Genomic DNA, 19689 nt, shown 5'->3' on the forward strand with positions numbered 1-19689 from the left:
AGCTTCCGGGCACGGGAACTAGAAGGATATTGTCTTACTGAGCCAGCCAGCGCGAGGGCAGTGAGGGCGCTCCTGGTGACCACAGCCGAAGGGGTGACTAGGGCGTTGGGGTGACTGGTGGCTCAGTCGGTTAAGCTTCCAACTCTTGGTTTCAGCTCAGGTCATGATCTCCTGGGCCATGAGATCGAGCCCCATATCAGGCTCTCCGCTGAGTGTAGAGCCTGTTTGGGATTCTCTCTCCCTTTCTCTCTGCCTAAATAAATAAACCTAAATAAAAAAAAAAGAAGAAGAAGAAGAGAGAGAAAGACGGAGAGGAAGGAAGGGAGGGAGGGCGGAAACTAAGTGATACTGTCCTCACAATCAGAACAAATAAAGGAAAAGAATTATGGGGTGCCGGGAGACTTCTCAACATCTTTCCATTCAAAACTGTTAGTCCTTTGTAACATTTGAAATCTTTAGCTTACGCTCAAAGCACTGCAAACAAGTTGCAGAATTTCTTCTTTCCTTCGTGTATGTCTGGTCAGACCCTCCTGTTTCACATTTATCTTTGTTTTTTTCTAAATAAACCCCCCCAATCTCTCCTTTTCCAAAGAGCAGCCCCAGGGACTTTGCACACAGAATGTGTGAGGACACTCTTCTTGCCTCACGCACTCCAGAGAGCATTCCCTTGTGTAAAAACTACCCCAGTTTGAAGCAATTAATCTCCCTGAAAATCAGATTTCAGGATTATACATGTAGAATTACCCAATTTCTGTACAAAATGATATGCATTATACAGCTACGTCGCTTAAATAGGAAGAGAAACTCACCCGGAGTTGGCACAGGACATTATTTACAGGGCTCCCCTCTGGGAGGCGGATGAGGAGAGGACTTTGCCTGTTACGCCTAGCAGTTTTCACTTTTTTGTGTTAAAAACATTTTTTTAAGTAGATTTTTAAAAATCTGGGAAGACAGTTAGGGACTAGCTTCCTCGCACTGGAAGAAAATTCGAGTCTTCCCTGACAAAGGGTGAGAAAAATAACAGTGCTTGCCCATTCTTTCATTCAAGGCCCCTGACCTAAATCAGAGTAATCTGAGCCGTGTAACACTGGGCACAGTGTGCGAGTGCAACGTGGTAGTGTTTATAGTAATTGAACGTGGCTTATGTCTTAAGAAGTCGTACGTTAAGCATTTATGACATACGTTCTTTTTACATAAAAATCATAGAAGGAAAAAGATTTTGTGTTTTAACTACAGAGTGGAGTGACTTGGTCCAAATATCCCAGTGGTCTGCTCTATTGGTCTGTCCCTCTTAAAGTGGGGACCAGGTCCTGGTCACCGTGGCATCCCCAACAGGGAATGCTCCGCAAAGGTTCCCGAGGTGAATGACACATCACTGTGTCCCTTCACGTGGGACCAGGACCCCAGAGGCCACCAGGAAAGATAAGTGCACTCTAACAGGACATACCCCCACACTCTCAGAGTGTCCCTAGCTAATAAACAGATATTTTGGAATGGGGTCACAAGCTGTGCAGGTGGATATTACCTAACTGCCCAGAAAAAAATCCCGGGACATCTGTCTCCTCTAAGTGAGGCCAATGGAAACCCCGGTGTAGCAGCCTTACCTGTTTTCATCGTAATGATTTTTCATCTCCCTCTCTTTCAGTCACTGGGCATTATGTGTGGCCACCTTTCCTCACGCATTATCCTGCAGTAGCTTTTTTCACATCCAAAGAAGGGAAGAAACAGAAAAAGCCTGATCCTCAAGAAGGCTTCTTTTTGGTTGTTTCCGAATTCTCTTAATTATCCTCCATTTTTACTCCTCTATTCTAAAAAGTATTTGTTGGGGCGCCTACGTAGCTCAGTGGGTTAAGCATCCACCTCTTGATTTCAGCTCAGGGTCGTGAGTTCAAGCCCCGCGATGGGCGCCACGTTGGGTGTGGAGCCTACTTTAAAAAGACAAAAAAGGGGCGCCTGGGTGGCACAGTCGGTTAAGCGTCCGACTTCAGCCAGGTCACGATCTCGCGGTCCGTGAGTTCGAGCCCCGCGTCGGGCTCTGGGCTGATGGCTCGGAGCCTGGAGCCTGTTTCCGATTCTGTGTCTCCCTCTCTCTCTGCCCCTCCCCCGTTCATGCTCTGTCTCTCTCTGTCCCAAAAATAAATAAAAAACGTTGAAAAAAAAATTTTTTTTTAAATAAAAAGACAAAAAATTAAAAGTATTTATTGAGGCGTTATATTGCCAGGGACTGTATTTCCACTTGATCTTAGCCAAAGACTGAGAGGCAAAGGACAGTAAAGTTACCACTCAGAAAATACTTTGGCTTAATAAAGAATTTACATTTTTGAGTTATTATTTCATAAGAAAGAAAATCAACTGGGTTCGGTGATCTCTTGGAGAGAAGAAGTGTGTAGAAAGGATTCTACCTCAGGTCACAAACTACAAGAACAAACAGATACAAGTAAAAATGCTTATTTTTGTTTCCGAACCAAAATAAAACTGGATAATTTATTTAGTATGAAAAAGTAGAAGATTTAAGAAGCCAGAAAATTTTCCCCAACACAACAAAATTAACTACAACGACATTTTGGTGAAGTAGAAATTACGATTCTATCACTTTACAAAATAGAATTCTTAATAATTTTTCTGCCCATGCCGAGAATATTCTTTTACTTACAAGGACTACTTTTAAGTAGTTGAAGATTTTCTCTTTAACTAGGCTTAATGTATGTTTATAAAGACTATTCATAGAACTCATCATTTCCTCAAAATAAGCTTCACCCGAAATCAATATAGATTTTGAAGATTCGTTGCAGTTAAAATTAGGGTCATGAAGGGCAAAAGCCCATGTTTTTCAGCCTTTGCAAAAGAATCCATTAATGCAGCGTGACAAGTAAGTACAATTTAGCGGCTCCCTCGTTATTTTAAGCAAGGGGCCTTCTTAGAGGACACACAAATAAAGTCAACACAGATCACCTCCGACCCCAGGCGTGGGGCCAGAGGTCAACTCCCAAGGGCTGTCCAAATTCTGTCTTTCCCATAGTGCAGTAGTGACCCTTGTCTGGGGGCCACAATCCTTTGATAACAAAGTTTTTTATTGGGAGAGAATTTTATGTGAATGTTTTAGGTCTTGTTAACGTCATTCCATATTGTGTCTGCTCAGCAGGAGAACTTTAGGGATGGCTCTTTGTCCACAGGGCAGGGAGTCCCTTGGCTCTTCAGACCCTATGTGCTTTCTTGTCCTCTGGTCCCAAATAAGTAGCCCTGATTCTTGGAAGTGACGATTGCATAATTGGAAAGGAGCATGGGAGGCTTCTGATTGAACTTAGTTCCCCCCCATTTGAGAGAAATAGGCTGAAAATGAAGGAAACAGATTCACACTTCCCAGCATTTAATATTTTGGCCACTTTTAGTTCCCAGTTTTGTTCTGAAAGAATCAGAATTCACCGCAGCCAGGAGACCAGCTCCAGGAACCACAGAAATCACACTCGGCCTTTGTCAGCCTTGGCGGTGTGGCATCTGCTGAAAAAAACTTAATGATGGGGGCGCCTGGGTGGCTCAGTTGGTTAAGCGTAAGGCTCGATTTCTGCTCAGGTCATGATCTCACGGTTCATGAGATCGAGCCCCACATGGTCAGGCTCTGAGCTGACCTGCTTGGGATTCTCAATCTCTCTCTCTCTCTCTCTCTCTCTCTCTCTCTCTCTGCCCCTCCCCCACTCACACACATGCTTTCTGTCTCAAAATAAACATTAAAAAAATAATTTCAGGGGCGCCTGGGTGGCTCAGTCGGTTGAGCGTCCGACTTCAGCTCGGGTCATGATCTCACAGTCTGTGAGATCGAGCCCCGCGTCGGGCTCCGTGCTGACAGCTCGGAGCCCGGGGCCTGTTTCAGATTCTGTGTCTCTCTCTCTGCCCTTCCTCCGTTCATGCTCTGTCTCTCTCTGTCTCAAAAATAAATAAACATTAAAAAAAAATTTTTTTTAAATAAATAAAAAAATAATTTCAAAAAGTTCATCATGAGGGGGCTCAGTCGGTTGAGCAGCTGATTTGGCTCAAGTCATGATCTCATGGTCCATGAGTTTGGGCCCCACATCAAGCTCACTGCTGTCAGCCTGTCAAGGGAGCCCACTTCAGATCCTCTGTCCCCCTCTCTCTGCCCCTTCCCTGCTTACGCTGTCCCCAAAATAAATAAATGTTTAAAAAGAAAAAAAGCTCACTTTTCTAAAAAAAAAAAAAAAAAAAAAAAAGTAAATGACAAGTTGAATTTTCATGTCTGTAAAAAGAGCATGAAGAGGCAGCCGTTGTATTATTGTGTCACCGTCTGCACACGAAGCTGACACTTTGGCTTTGGCCACGAGGGCCCAGCTACACAGGCGTCTTCCTGGGTTTCTCACCTCGTGTGGATTTTGGCCTGCCTCAGACTGAACTCTGCCCTGCGGTGAATAGTGTTGCAGCCCCAGACGCAACAAAGTCTGGGTAACGTTCTTACTGCCAAATGTGCCTTCCATCTACAGAGTTAATTTAAGGGACGGGGCAGCATCGCTGTGGCTGAATATGATGATTCATTTTCTTTTAAGGTTTCTTTATTTTTGAGAGAGAGAGACAGACCGCCAACGGAGGAGGGGCAGAGAGAGAGGGAGGCACAGAATCCGAAGCAGGCTCCAGGCTCCGAGCTGTCAGCACTGAGCCCGACGCGGGGCTCGAACCCACGAACCGGGAGATTGTGACTTGAGCCGAAGTCAGATGCTCGACCTCTGAGCCACCCAGGCGCCCCTGATCATTCATTTCTTAACCTATAAAATACGCTGGTCCCTTTTTCCAAATCCATGCCGCCACACACATTCTAAAGGCATCTGAAAATGCCCGTGGCATAGTGTGGGTAGGCAGGAAGACTCCTGTAGAGCACCGGCGTGAGCTGGCCACAGGCAGCTGGAAAAAAACAGGAACAGTTGCCACCAGTGGCCTTTGTGCTTGGTGTCCCAGTGCTACAGCAGGAAGCATGGATTTCTTTCCGGGCTTCCTCAGATATGCACAGCCACTGTGATAACCAGAGAAGAATGTTACTGCTCTGCTAGGAGCAGAACGTTTGCAAGGATAAGTAGGCATCGACAGAAGTAAAGGTTTGAAATTCAGGAAGTCCCCACCTCCAAGCTGGGTGCCGGAACTTTATTTGTAGTTAATTGTTTGAAACCCAGAGCACGTTTTCTCAAAGCCATGTTACAAACGGTAGCAATATTCCAGGAAGGCTCAGAAGCCTTTTTTTTTTTTTTTTTTTTTTTTTTTTTTTTCAGTAGAGCACAACCAGGGGAGGGGTAGAGAGAGGGGGACAGAGGATCCGAAGTGGGTTCTGCCCTGACAGGCTGACAGCAGCGAGCCCAACGCGGGGCTCGAACTCACCCACAAACTGTGAGATCATAACCTGAGCCAAAATCAGACACTCAACAGACTAAGCCACCCGGGTGCCCCCTCAGAAGCCTTCTTAGCCCATGATATGCCTAAAGTACAATCCTGCACGATTGGCAAGACAGGAGCTAGCCACCAGACATCGCTGTGTTGATGCGTCCGGCCACACAGAGAGCAGGTCCCGTGGCCCTCTCACCACACTCTCAGGGAGTAGGTGGTTAGTGAGGCCCGTGGGGGCACGGATGTCCTCCCCGCCTATTGCTCCAGAGGAGGGTGAAGTAGCATGGCCAGGGGTGAATCAGACTTTCCCGTCCCCTTCCTCCTCACCTCTTCTACCTCAGAGCTCCCTCCCCAGTGCTGAAGAAGGAGGCCTCCTCGGCCACATTGTCTAAGCCGGCCCCCTTCGCAAAGGGTAACGTGCACACGAATCACCTGGGAGTTGGTGACGTTGCAGATTCCGATTCAGCAGACCCGAGCTGGGATGAGATTTGAGACGTCAAACAAGTTCCCGGTGATGCCCACACTGCTGGGCCACGGACCCCAGTATGAGCCGCAGGAGTCGGCCAGCATCGTGGGCAGGGGTCGGGGGTGGGGGGCAGGGGGTGGCGGAGGGGAACATCCTGAGTCGTTGCAGAAGGGACGAGGCAAGTGAGAGAGCTGAGCTCTGTCACAGGTGGGAAGAAGTGGGCGAACCCTGGACGCAGTCCTGGCCGTGTCACACGTCATCTCACTGGAATGTTCTCCGGCCAGAGCAGGCAGGAGCTTTGCAAGACACAGCCCTTAGTCCTCAGAAGAGTGAAGCCAAGTGGGGTCCCGGTGTCTTTGCTCCAAACGATCGCATGCAACGTTGGTTTCTGAGCATCCTTTTTATGAAAAGTACAGTAATAAAGCCCGGCAGGAAATACGGCAATCATTAAGGAGCAGATCATCCCGGAGCCTCACCATCTAGGTCCTTGACCGTGTTTTAGTGCGTGAGTCGCCAGCAATCACAGCACTTTCCTCCAGGATACCAAGGGTTTCCGGTGCAAGTGGACTCAGACGCACTCTGATAGACTGTTCTGGACACACCGCAGCAAAGCAGCAAGGAGCACGGGCCTGGGTCCAATCTGTCCCCACCACTAACTTGCTCGTCCTTGTCCATGTCCTTGAGCACATGGCTTGTGCCTGAATGTCCCCTGTCCCATCAATAAATTGAGGCTGAAATTAGTACCTCCCTCTAAGGGTGGTGGGGGACTTAATTAAAGATGTGATTTGAGAATCTTGGAGCTACGATGTGCCGTGGGGCCGTGGGGGGAGGTAAGTGGTCCCCACGTTCAGGAAGTTGACATCTGCCTTTTCTATTTCATTTCCTAAACCAAGAATGAAATAGCAGATGGCGAATCTAAAGAGATACAGGTGACCTAATACAGGAGCCTGAATTGAATTATGTAGTTAATTTATGTCATTAGATTGTACACTGTTCAGAGTGATCATTTTGCGGCATTTGCTAACATACAATATTCCGTTTTCTCCTCTAGATGAGCACCATGCCAGGACTGCCGACCCGGCCCTGCTTCTACGATATAGATCTTGATACAGAAACAGAGCAAGTTAAAGGCTTGTTCTAAATGAACCAGACTTCCACAGGACCCAGTGCAGGTAGGCTCCTGGGCTTCCTCCCGTGTCTTTCTTTCTTGCCCCAAATATGTTTTAGTTTTATTTTGTCTTGTTTTTCTAATATTTACTACAAAACATGGGCTGGTAAGTAATTTCCTGACTTGGTTACTATGAATTCCTACTGAATAAGAGCCCGTGACTTGGGTCACTCCTCGATGTGGATATGCAGTGAGATGGGCTCCCGTCCAGTGAAAGTCAAATCATGTCACTTCTGAATATAGATTGCTTGAAGGCATCTCTTGCCATTAAAAAAAAGGAACCCTGTGAACTCATTATTCTGTCTCCAGAATTAAAACTAATATAGTGTCGGGGCGCCTGGGTGGCTCAGTCGGTTGAGCGTCCAGCTTCGGCTCAGGTCATGATCTGGCAGTTCATGAGTTCGAGCCCCGCATCGGGCTCTATGCTGACAGTTTGGAGCCTGCAACCTGTTTCAGATTCTGTGTCTCCTTCTCTCTGCCCCTTCCCTGCTCATGCTGTGTCTCTCTCTGTCTTTCAAAAATGAACAAAATTAAAAAAAAAAAAAACGAATATAGTGTCCCTCCCTGTCCATGTGGATTCATTCTAAGACACACAAACCCTCACTGCCCCTCAGCATACGCCTAAAACCACAGACAGCACTAAATACTTGCGTGTGCTATGTTTTTTCCTATACGTGCACGCGCATGATGAAGTGTAATTTACAAATTAGGCACAGTAAGAGATTAACAATAATAAGTACCAGTAAAGTAGGACAATTATAACAAGACGCTGTCATCAGAGTTCTATGAATGTGGTCTTTCTCTCTCCCGCTCTCTAAATACCTTATTGTACTGCACTCCCCCCCCCTTCATGTGCTGATGGGAGATGATAACATGGCTACACGATGAGATGAAGGGGGTGACGTAGACATCGTGACATAGCTTTAGGCTGCTGTTGACCTTCTGACACCGTGCCGGGAGGATCATCTGCTCCCAGACCACATTGACTGTGGACAGCTAGACCCATGGAAAGCGAAACCGCAGATGAGGGGGAGTACTGTGTCTTTAGGCATTTTATAACTCTCCCTTCCTACCACATACCTCTTGTGCGGAGTCAGAATTACGTGATAGACGGATCTGGGTGCGTTCATTCCCTGCGGCTACCATAACAGTATCACAACCGGACGGCTCAAAACAACAAATGTTTGTTCTCTCAGTTTCAGAGGCTAGAGATCCAAAGTCAAGGTGTCAGCCAAGTCGTGTCCCCTCTGCGACTCTGGTAGAATCCTTCCTGACCTCTTCCTGGCTTGCGGTGGTGCCAGTCCTCCTGAATGTTTCCCAGCTGGACCCACATCGTTTCAATCTCTGCCTCCATGGCTGTAGCATTCTCTGTGTGTCTCTTTGTATGGGGGTGTCCTTAGAGGGACACCACTCACATTGAATCAGGGCCCACCCTCCAGACCCTATCTTAAAGTGACCACCTCTGCAAAGACCTTATTTCCAAGTAAGGTCACTGTCTTCGGTCCTGGGGGTCAGGACTTCAGCATATCTTTTTGGGGACAGTTCAACGCATAACACTCGACTGTGACACAACAGATGGATTGGGCTCTTGTACCACTGGAAAGGTACATGAAGATGAGACCAGTCTAACGCAGAGGGCCCTGCGCGTCATAGGAAGGACAGGGCAGCAGAAAGGAGACCTCGCTAGTTCATGGTCCACACAGTTTAACAGGGCTGGTCTTGACTTGGAGCCCCCATAGGCAGCCCACAGTGGGGGTCCCTTGGTCTTACTCATATCTGCCCCTCAGGACTGCAGTCACACCTGCTGGCTTCTTTCCTGGCTTCCCTTCCGGAAGAGAAATGACCACCCTCCTAATCCTGCCCCTGGGAAAACTCTCAGTCCCAGTCGTAAAGGCTTGTGAAGCTGCTTTTCTCATCCCGTATATCAAACCCCACCATATTCTCAGAACACATTCCTTTTCCCAACACTCCCAGTTCCGTCTCCACACTCGCTCCTGTTCCTTAGCCCAGCATCCCTTCCTTTTTTTCTTTTTCTTAATTTTTATTCATTTATTTTAAGACAGAGAGAGAGAGTAAGCAGGGTAGGGGCAGAGAGAGAGAGAATCCCAAGCAGGCTCTGTGCTGTCAGTGCAGAACCCAACGTGGGGCCCAGACCCACGAACCATGAGATCACGACCTGAGCTGGGACGAAGAGTCAGAAGCTTAACCCACTGAGCCACCCAGACTGTAGGCCTATTAGACAAGCTTACTTGACCTGAATTCTCACTTTTGTTGGTTTCACTACCAGTCGTCAACATGGGGAGATTGTTTTCCTTTTTTGTAAGTCTTTGTTACTAATACACTAAAGGCCGAGACTATGATGAGAAAGGTAAGGGACCACGCCAATATGAAATGACATTAATACAACGTGCGGAATTGTTGGGTTTGGGGTGTGTGCGGCGTATGGTGTTGTTCATACATGTTTTTCACTGAGGAATGGGGGCTGTGTTTAGTTTGAACCACAACCACATTTCAAATCTGTGTCCATTCGGAAGAAGAAACCCCCACAAAATAAACCAAGGAGACTAATTTCACAAAGAAGCCTTGATAATGGTGTCATTTTGGTCTTTGGGTATAAAGTGTGTGTGTGTGTGTGTGTGTGTGTGTGTGTGTGTGTGTGTGTGTATGAGAATGTCTTGGGTTTCCCAGCTAGTTCTTGGGAAAATGACAGTATCCTTCCTCTTCCACTGAAAATTAACCCATGCTGACTAATCTCCCCTTTCACGTCAAGAACCCATTCTGCTGCATTTCTGCCATTTATCATTCTTCTCCAGAACAAGTGTGTTTTCACCCTTTATCTCTCTCGGGTTGTATTTTTCCAGCCTCGTGGTCCGTTTTCATTTGTTCCTCAAGTAGGTAATTAAAACCCAGTTACACCTTAATTATAGGTTAAGACTCTGCTAATGCCAAGGGACACGTCACGTACACTTAAATCCTTAGGTCTGTGTTCCCTAAACAAGTGTTCCTCCGGACTTTTTTTTAAGTTTACTTACTTATTTTGACACAGAGAGAGAGCACAGGGGAAGGGCAGTGAGAGAGAGGGAGAGAGAGAATCCCAAGCAGGCTCCATACTGCCAGCATGGAGCCCGACGCGGGGCTCGAGCTCACAAACTGTGACATCATGACCTGAGCCAAAACCAAGAGTCGGGCGCTTAACCGACTGAGCCACCCAGGCAACCCCAGGTTTTTTTTCAATGTTGAGAGAGGGTTAGAGGTCAGGACGCCGGCCTGTGGAAGTTACCTCAGTGAGCCAGGGATCGTGCTGAGCACCTCACCTGGGTGGTCACAGCACCCCTTGGAGGCAGGTGCTGTCCCGCGGGGGTAGATCCTCCCCGAGGAGGTAGCTGAGGCGTGGTCCCGAACCCCAGGACTGCAGAGCCATCTTTCCATTGCTTGGCCCTGCCTCTCCTTCCAAAGCTGGCACAGGAGTCACCTTCCCACCCCTTGCCACCCCCTGGCACATGTCATGCTGGGATCAGTGCAGCGAGATGGGCGGTTCTGTTTCAGAGCTGTGGAAGCGCTGGCCCAGGAGAGTCAGCAGCACGGTCGAGGTGCCCCGCCAGTAAGCACGCATGCTGAGACCCCCCCGGGACCTGCCTCCCCTGTCTCACCCCATCCTTTATGCCCAAACCAAAGGATGCCCTTTGTGTGTCAGTCACAGGGTAAATGAACCTTGGCCCGCCCTAGAAGATCGTAACCAGTTATTTGAACAGACCTATAATTTGGGGATCATTTCTGTATAACAAAAGATAATTCTTTGGGTATTAAAAGCTATGACTTTGTCCAGATTCTTTTTCGCCGGAGTATAATAGGGCTATCTCTCGCGGAACTCTCTCATAGAACGTTGTTTTCCCCCTCACTTATCCAAGGCTCCTTTCTGCTTTGTGAACTGCCCGATCCCGTTCCCAGCTTGGTGGGCGGTGGTTCAGAACCCATCACTTGACCCTGCTTTGCACCTTTGAAAATGGATCCAGTGTCGCAGGAGAAAGCGCTATACAAAGCAAACATTCCTTCCCGGGGTGATGATCCCGCAAACGGACCCTCTGTTTCCCATGTCCTCACAATACGAGGTCAGGGGCGACCTCCTCGCAGTCAGGTCTGTGGCGATTAAAGGTGCAAGGAATCAAAATGTTGACATTTGGATGACAGTCGGCGTAGACAGATTTGCCCGCCAAAAGCGGGAACGTCTGGCGGTCGCTTTGCTCCTGGAGCGGTCAGACTCCAGAGAGCCCCGTGCTGTCAGCCTCAGAGTAACACACACGTGAGTTTTTGCAGCACGCGTTGTAGACGTGTAGCACACGGAAGATTGCGCTCTGTTAACAACTGTTTCTGTCCTTCCACTTCCTCTCCTCTCCTGCTTACCTCCCCGTCGAGGAACTCACGTAAGATCTCGTATGAACAGAGAGTCAAGAAGTCACCAGAATCTGAGCTCTTGCTCCTTTCCAAGGCTCCCCTGTGATGCTTTCACTGTCGTCAGAAGAAGGGCATGATTCATTCTTCCGGGTGGCACCAAATAGAAAGAATTAAAGTCAGTTGTTTGTCCCAGGAACACCGATCCTGCCATATTACTGCTCAGTCTTTTGTTTGAAGATGATTGGATTTCAGGTGTTTTTTTTAACATTTATCTATTTTTGAGAAAGAGGGAGGGGGGAGGGGCAGAGAGAGGGAGACAGAGGATCCGAAGCAGCCTCTGTGCTATAAGCATAGAGCCTGATGCGGGGCTCGAACGCACGAACTGAGATCATGACCCTGAGCTGAAATCAGGTCGACTCTAGTCCTGCTATAAATGTTAGTTATTTACCCAGAAAGCTTTTTCTTGAACTGCACGTGCAAAGAAAGGTGTTCGTTTCTTCCCCCAACTGCCTATAGAGCAGAAATGTTCAGTGATAGTTAATGGTCATACGATAGTCTTGAGTATGGTTGCTGCCCTTCTGTGGTCAGGGTCTGTTATGCAAACCAGAGGCTTCAGGGTTCCCTCGGGGAGCACCTGGGCTCTGTGATTTTGGTCTTAAAACTGTCTTTTCAAGAAGCAACTCAAACACTTTTGATTACCGTTATGCTCCAAGATGAAGGTCAGCGAGTACCTCGCCCTGAGCCATCCTTGGAGGGCACAATGGGAAGCTCGGGCCACTTAAATAAAAGATGGAGGGGACTTGAATCTAAAGATGTCATCTTTCTCATCTCATTGACATCGAAAGGTGGTGACGGGGGCGCCAAGGTGGCTCAGCCAGCTAGCATCTGACTTCGGCTCAGGTCATGATCTCACGGTTCATGAGCTCGAGCCCTGCGTCGAGCTCTGTGCTGACAGCTGGGAGCCTGGAGCCCGTCTCAGATTCTGCGTCTCCCTCTCTCTCTGCCCCTCCCCAGCTTGTGCTCTGTCTCTTGGTCTCTCTCAAAAATAAATAAACATTTTAAAAATTTGGGGGAAGTTCTTAACTCCCTTTTAAGGAAACTTTTTTTTTGGGGGGGGGGTGCGGTGCACCTGGGTGGCTCAGTCAGTTAAATGTCCAACTTCGGCTCAGGTCGTGATCTCACGGTTCGTGGGTTCGAGCCTCGCGTCCAGCTGTGTGCGGACAGCTCAGAGCCCGGATCCTGCATCGGATTCTGTGTCTCCCTCTCTCTCTGCCCCTCTCCCGCTCACACTTGGTCTCTCTCTGTCTCTCAAAAATAAATAAACATGTTAAAAAAGAATTTGAAGAAACGTTTTGGGCTCTCTTTGATTTCTTATCCATTCCATACCAAGATAGACTATTTCATATATTCTGTCCTCATAAAATTCTGAAATGTTCTTTTTTCTGAATAACTGGATAATAATAAACAGCTGACTCCTCTTTTTAAATCCTCACTAGAGTGGTTGCATTTCCAATTTATAAAATCTGTATTCAGACTTTCTATACTTCTGCCAACACGCAGAGGTGTTTTTTGTTTGTTTGTTTTGTTTTGTTTTGTTTTTTAATGTGGAACCACATACGCCATGCCCCTATAAACACAAAACCACTACGTACAAATCTAAGGTGTCTAATCAGCTGGTCTTCAACCACCCACTTTGGGTTTGGAAGGTCTTCAGACTTGCCCTCCGTGGGCTGTTTCCAGTGCACCAAGCCCACCGTCATCCCCCTCACCCTCCTTTCCTCCATGTGTGTCACTGAGCCTCAGGTCCAGGATCACGAGAGCCCCCAAAGTGAGGCTGGCCGCCTCCCTGAATGGAGGGGTGAGGTCCTGCCCCAGGCAAACCTCCCTTCCCAACTTCGAAAATATTTTCTTTTGGTTGAGGATTATTGTGCTCGGGGTGCTCCTGTTTTCGGTTTACTTCCCTGACTTGAATCCGATGCGAGGAGAGTAGTCTGCATTCCTGGTCCCCTGCCTTCGTCACTGTCTTCTGTTCTGAGGCTAAGCAAGCATCATTTCTGGCTCTAGAGCCCCCACTCATCTGTGGGAGGCCAACTCACTATGTTCTGGCCCAGCAGACAAATTCTTCCACGTATAAATTCAGATTAAAGGCCAAATACTTGCATTTACACTTCTTCCGCAATGATGAACAGAGACTTTCTGAACCTTCGGGGTTTGGTTCGTTTGTCTTTTCTAAAATGTAGTTTGATGACTGCTCCTTCTAAAAGATTTCAGGCTCCAACAGTGTCCAGGAGTCTTAATATCCTTTCAGAGGAAACAACAAAGCTTTAACATCAATAAGATCTCCTCCCTTCCATTCTTGCCCTAAATGCATTTTTCAGACCTTCCTTTCTGTGCCTACTATAAAAGACAAGCTGAAATCCAAGGCGACAGGATTCCTGATCTAAAATCCTGAGCGGTCTCACTCGGCAGGATCCCGGGGACCGTAAAGCCCAAATTCAGAATTTTAGAATTTCCGCCTGATCTTTTCAGGAGGTTCAGAACGCTGCCTACAGTGACCGTGCTGACTGGGTCACAGAGCGGTGTGGAATCGGATTCTCCACCGCTCTTAAGAAAGACGATTCCGGGGCGCCTGGGTGGCGCAGTCGGTTGAGCGTCCGACTTCAGCCAGGTCACGATCTCGCAGTCCATGGGTTCGAGCCCTGCGTCGGGCTCTGGGCTGATGGCTCAGACCCTGGAGCCTGTTTCCGATTCTGTGTCTCCCTCTCTCTCTGCCCCTCCCCCGTTCATGCTCTGTCTCTCTCTGTCCCAAAAATAAATAAACGTTGAAAAAAAAATTTTTTTAAATAAAAAAATAAAAAAAAAAAGAAAGACGATTCCAAACAGTGATTCCCAGCCCTGTCTTGTGAAGGGAATCATTTATCTGCGGGTGAATTTTCTTTTGGACTCTGGCTTTTTAGAACTATATTACCAGTTTGACATCACGGGGGGGAGAAAGCTCTTCTTAAATCACTGAAACATGGCTTTGTTTTCCAGGCTCCCGAAACACAAACCCGTCTTTTGCCTTCTTGCTGCCGTTGGAGAAGAAAGTGAATTTGAAATATGCCGGTTACACAATGCGGGAGAAATGGGGAAATAGACCAAAGACATATTCTCCGTTCAAGAATTCTGTTTGCAACAGAGTATGGTGTCCGGTAAAAGGACCTCCACCAAGTTCGAAAGAAAGTAATTTATTTTCCGTTTCTGCAGAGTTTACATTATTTCCCACTGCTTACACTGTAGAATGTTTATTTTATGGGGACTGAGGAATTAAAAGAGTGTGAACAAAAAAAGGTACCATTTTCCACTCTGGACTTTTCTATTTTGTCTTTGAACTGAAAATAAACAGGTATCTAGAAAACCAAACAGCAAGTTTCCAACGCTAGATAAAACTCTCTGATCTCTAGAGGTAACTGTTCACATTGGGGTTGTGACCTGACAGATTTTCTGGAAAACCGTGAATACAACGAGGGCTTTTAGAAACATAATGAGAAAGAAATTGCATGCGCACACAGAAATATCTGATCCATTGTGAAATCTTCGGACCGTTGGAGGGTTGTAATAAAGAAATAGCCTTTAGACCGCAGTGCATTTTATACACAGAACTGTTTTTCAGTGCCAGTGAAGTTTACATCACTTACCCAAAAAATAATGGGTTCGTGCTCGTTCTGTCCACCCACAAATGAATCTCAGCAGCCATTAAGCTTTCGAAGGCCCATAGGGCAAAGAAAAGTTGGCTCTTGAGGTCAGGTGTTGGGCAGATGTTTTTCCATTTGTCCAACCCATAATTCATAGTAAAGAATGGTGTATGGGCTGTACCCCCTTCCCGGGAGTTACTGACCCTTTTCTGTTTCCATTTTTTCCTACAATAACGTAAAGTTATATAAAAGTTAAGACAAAACCAAGGATTCAGCAACAAACAAGAAGTGATTGTCCTCTAAGCAGTATAAGTAAAAGAGTCACCATAAATATCTTAAATGTCCCCCCCGGCGCATCCTGCAGAGTCCTTGCCATCGGATCTTTCCTGCACATTCTAGTACTGCACCCTTCAGTGACCCTGCTCGTTAGTTGCCCTGCGTATAATGTGTCTTTATGCACAATTTAATTTGTTCCAAAACATGGCTGAAACAACCAAAAAGCCTCCCCACCCAAAGACTGTCTCAAGAATGGTTTTGCTTGGTGTTTCTGAAGGGTGTGTGTCCCTCTCCCCCCACCCCCGTCCTTTATTTGCGAGTACACCTCTCCAAATATACAATGAACCAGTGTTTTCCGTATACTGCCCTTTGAAGGTCTTAAGGGTTCACAGGAAACCTGTTCTCTCTGCGATGCACTCAATGAGCGGTCTGGCTCAGGAGTTCATTTTTAAGCAGTTGCCTTCTGTTATTTGACTTTATAATTTTCTTCTGCTATTTAGTTTCATTTTCTGTTTTTGAAAGTATTTTGGGGCGCCTGGGTGGCTCAGTCAGTTCAGCGTCCAACTTCAGCTCGGGTCATGATCTCACAACTCGTGGGTCCAAGCCCCGCGTCGGGCTCTGTGCTGACAGCTCGGAGCCTGGAGCCCGCTTCGGATTCTGTGTCTCCCTCTCTCTCTGCCCCTCCCCTGTTTGCACTCTGTCTCTCTCCCTCTCAAAAATAAATAAGCATTAAAAAATTAACAAAAGAAAAAATACATTTCTAGAAACCTATATTCCAGGGGCTTTAGACTTCTTTCTTTACCTGCTTTCACCAGGCAGTTCGCCAGTTCACCAAAAAGAAAAAAAGAAAAGCATCCCAAACAGACATGGGAGAGCTTTTCAGTGCTCAACGTTTAAGGGCCTGTAATCCACGCGTTGCTAGAACACCCCAGACTTTTACTATTGTGTGGCCACATTTACCTCCTCTAGATACCATCACTCGAGTTCTGGTGGATTTGTTTTCTCTCACTCACCCCCTGCCGAGTGATAAGCCGTCTCCACCGACTTGAAAGGGCTTCAGCTGGTTAATTAATGGGCTTATCAACTCGTAATGACTTGAGGCTGTTCCCAGACGGGAGAAGGTGTTCCTTCAGGGAAGACCTACTTACTTATCTACCATCTCTTGGGAGGACAAGGCCCAAGGAAAAAGAGCATACCGCCTTTGACGTGGCCTGGCCGGTTCAAGTGCGAAATCATCTCAAGTGCGGATGCTGATTTCTCTCCGCCTCTGGAAGTGAAATGTCAGAAACCACTGACAGTTCAGTGGGGGCCCCCGGTGACCCGCCATGGCACACAGACTAGTGGCCGGGCTCCCTCTCTGCTCGCAGTCCTGTGGTAGCATCACCTACAGCGGTTAAGACCCAGGTGAGAAGAAGCTTCTGAAAGCTCCTGGGGAGATGCACCATCGGGATCAACTGACAAGGGAGAGATGAACGTGGCCCCCAGAAAGCAGCGGTAAGCCAGTCCATTCATTTCGGTCCTTTTTATTCTTCTCTTTCTGGGGTTATTTTGTTTAACTGGGATGTGCTGACCCCGTTAAAACAATACTTGAGTATTCTTCACAGATATTTTAAAAGAATCCTCAGATCTGACATTAGCCAGGGTTTTGTTTTGCTTTGTTTTGTTTGAATAATTTACCCATACCTGGGCGCCCTGGGTAGCTCAGCTAGTTAAGCGTCCTACTCTTGGCTTCGGGCTCAACTCATGATCTCATGGTTCATGAGTCCAAACCCCACGTTGAGCTCTGTGCTGACCGCCATGGGGCCTGCGTGGGATTCTCTCTCTCCCTCTCTCTCTGCCCCTTTCCCGCTCGCTTACATGCATATGCTGTCTCTCTCCCTCTCTCTCTCTCTCTCTCTCAAAAACTAGACATTTTAAAAATAAGATAATTGGGGCATCTGGATGGCTCAGCCAGTTAGGCATCCAACTTCAGCTCAGTTCACAACCTCACTGTTCATGGGTTCAAGCCCCACATCGGGCTCTCTGCTATCAGCCCAGAGCCCGCTTCAGATCCTCTGTCTCCCTCTCCGCCCCTCCCTCTCTCTCTCTCTTTCAAAACAAATAAACATTAAGAAATATTTTAAAAAATAAAACAATTTACACATACCTATAAATAAGAAGGTGTCTGAAGCTTACCTTATTTATTCCAGAAAAATCCACATACACATATTTGTCCATTGCTTTTATATAAATGTATACATACATGAGAATACAAGTTAACTAATAAGTATAATTTTTATAGCATTTTTTACAAACCTATAATACATATCCATTGAAGATGTTGACTCCCGTGGTAGAATAGTTGGTTAGTAAACAGACCTTTCCCCCAAAAAAGCTCTTCTATAGCGACATTTCAAACAAAGGAGAATGGAATTCAAGAGTCCATGAACTTGGATGGGGGGAAAAATTACATTTTCGCTTTTACTAACCTCTAAACTTAGTGTAGAATTTCCTTCAATTATGAACGTTGGCAACAAACAGTCGTAAAATAGTGCCTGTGTCTGCCACCAATAGAAATCACGGATATTTTAGGGGCACCTGGGTGGCTTAGTCGGTTAAGCGTCCGACTCTCAGTTTCGGCTCAGGTCATGATCTCATGGTTTCGTGAGTTCGAGCCCCGCATTGGGCTCTGCGCTGACAGCCCGGAGCCTGCTTGAGATTCTCTCTCTCTCCCTCTCTCTCTCTGCCCCTCCCCCGCTCACACTGTCTCTGTGTCTCTCAAAATAAATAAATAAGACTTTAAAAATATTTAAAAAAAGAAAGAAAGAAAGAAATCACGGACATTTTAATACTACATTCCAGTGTCTGCATATATTCAGAGTAGCATTTTGCTCATCACGACCTCTGAATGATAGCTATTAGATCAGCCACTACCTTGTTATTTCATGTGTAAAGAAAGAGCCACATATATTGCTATCATCCAATTTGATTACCTTTCAATATTTTAATTTTTTTGTAACGTTTTTATTTATTTTTGAGTCAGGGAGAGACAGAGCATGAACAGGGGAGGGTCAGAGAGAGGGAGACACAGAATCCGAAACAGGCTCCAGGCTCTGAGCCATCAGCACAGAGCCCGACGCGGGGCTCAAACTCACGGACCGCGAGATCATGACCTGAGCCGAAGTCGGCCGCTTAACCGACTGAGCCACCCAGGCGCCCCTCAATATTTTAATAATTGTATTTCACTATCATTGGCTTGCCTTAAACCCAAGGCATTTAACAACATTATTCTGAGAAGCGGTATAGACTTCACACTGTTAAAGGGATCCGTGGCATGAAAAAGGTCATGATGAAATTCTAACAGCCTAAATCCGGGTTCTGAGGCAGCATTGCACTGCTCTTAGGTGTTGACATGTCAGGTCATTCCTAAGAGTCCCTGCTCCAGCCAGGGCCCCTGGTCTGAATCTTAAGTCTCTTATTCGGGGAGTGGTGCAGGCAATATACAAGAAGCCTAACTCAGACAATGTAGAAACCTCTGAAAACCATAGAATGCTGAGTCAATGTAAGAAAAGGAAATTGGGGCGCCTGGGTGGCTCAGTCGGCTAAGCATTCCAACTCTTGATTTCAGCTCAGGTCATGATCCCCCAGTTTGTGAGACCGAGCCCTACGTCAGGCTCCCCACTGACAGCATGGAGGCTGCTTGGAATTCTCTCCTTCTCTATCTCTCTGCTCCCCTCCTTCAAAATAAATAAAATGTACTTAAAAAAAAAAAAATAGTGGTGCCTGGGTGGCTCAGGCAGTTAAGCGTCCGACTTCAGAGCATGATCTCACAGGTCATGAGTTTGAGCCCTGCATCAGGCTCTCTGCTGTCAGTGCAGAGCATACTTCAGACTCTCTGTGCCCCCCTTTCTCTCTGCCCCTCCCCGCCCCCTGCACTCTCTCAAAATAAATAAACATGAAAGGAAGGGAGGAAGGAAGAAAAAAGAAAGGAAAAAAAGAGAAAAGAAGAAGGAAGAGGGAAGGAAGGAAGGAAGGAAGGAAGGAAGGAAGGAAGGAAGGAAGGAAGGAAGGAAGGAAAGAAGGAAAGGAACTCAACATCCGAGTTCCATGACAGAAGGAAACATGTTGGGGCATTCTCCACAGAATAGTGCACTTGGTCAATAACTATTTTTGGAGTGAATTCACCCATCCACTCACCGAGCATGTGTCAGCCCACCTTGCTGGGGACCCTGCCCTTTAACCTGTAGGTCCCCAGTAACTCCATGTAGTGAGCGTCAAAACTGAATTGAACTGAGTCATAGGAAACCCACCCGGGTGGCATAGGAGAATTGGTGTCAGACTGCCAGTCGAGGATT

At 46.9% G+C, this 19689-nt stretch overlaps 1 protein-coding gene across 2 annotated transcripts in view; it reads left to right on the plus strand.

Annotated features, from left to right (window-relative positions):
* Positions 1–14807, plus strand: part of MTHFD1L (methylenetetrahydrofolate dehydrogenase (NADP+ dependent) 1 like) — a 195528-nt gene extending 180721 nt beyond the window's left edge. For both annotated transcript variants that reach the window (XM_086708121.1, XM_086708120.1), the window contains 2 exons: positions 6897–7017; positions 14439–14807. In XM_086708121.1, coding sequence (XP_086564247.1) covers positions 6897–6986 — 90 coding nt within the window. In that variant the 3' untranslated portion in view covers positions 6987–7017; positions 14439–14807. The remainder of the gene's footprint in view (positions 1–6896; positions 7018–14438) is intronic.
* Positions 14808–19689: the final 4882 nt, after the last annotated feature.

Source organism: Puma concolor, chromosome B2 (genome assembly GCF_028749965.1).
Source record: "Puma concolor isolate L17-30 chromosome B2, mPumCon1.1.hap2, whole genome shotgun sequence".
NCBI lineage: Eukaryota > Metazoa > Chordata > Mammalia > Carnivora > Felidae > Puma > Puma concolor.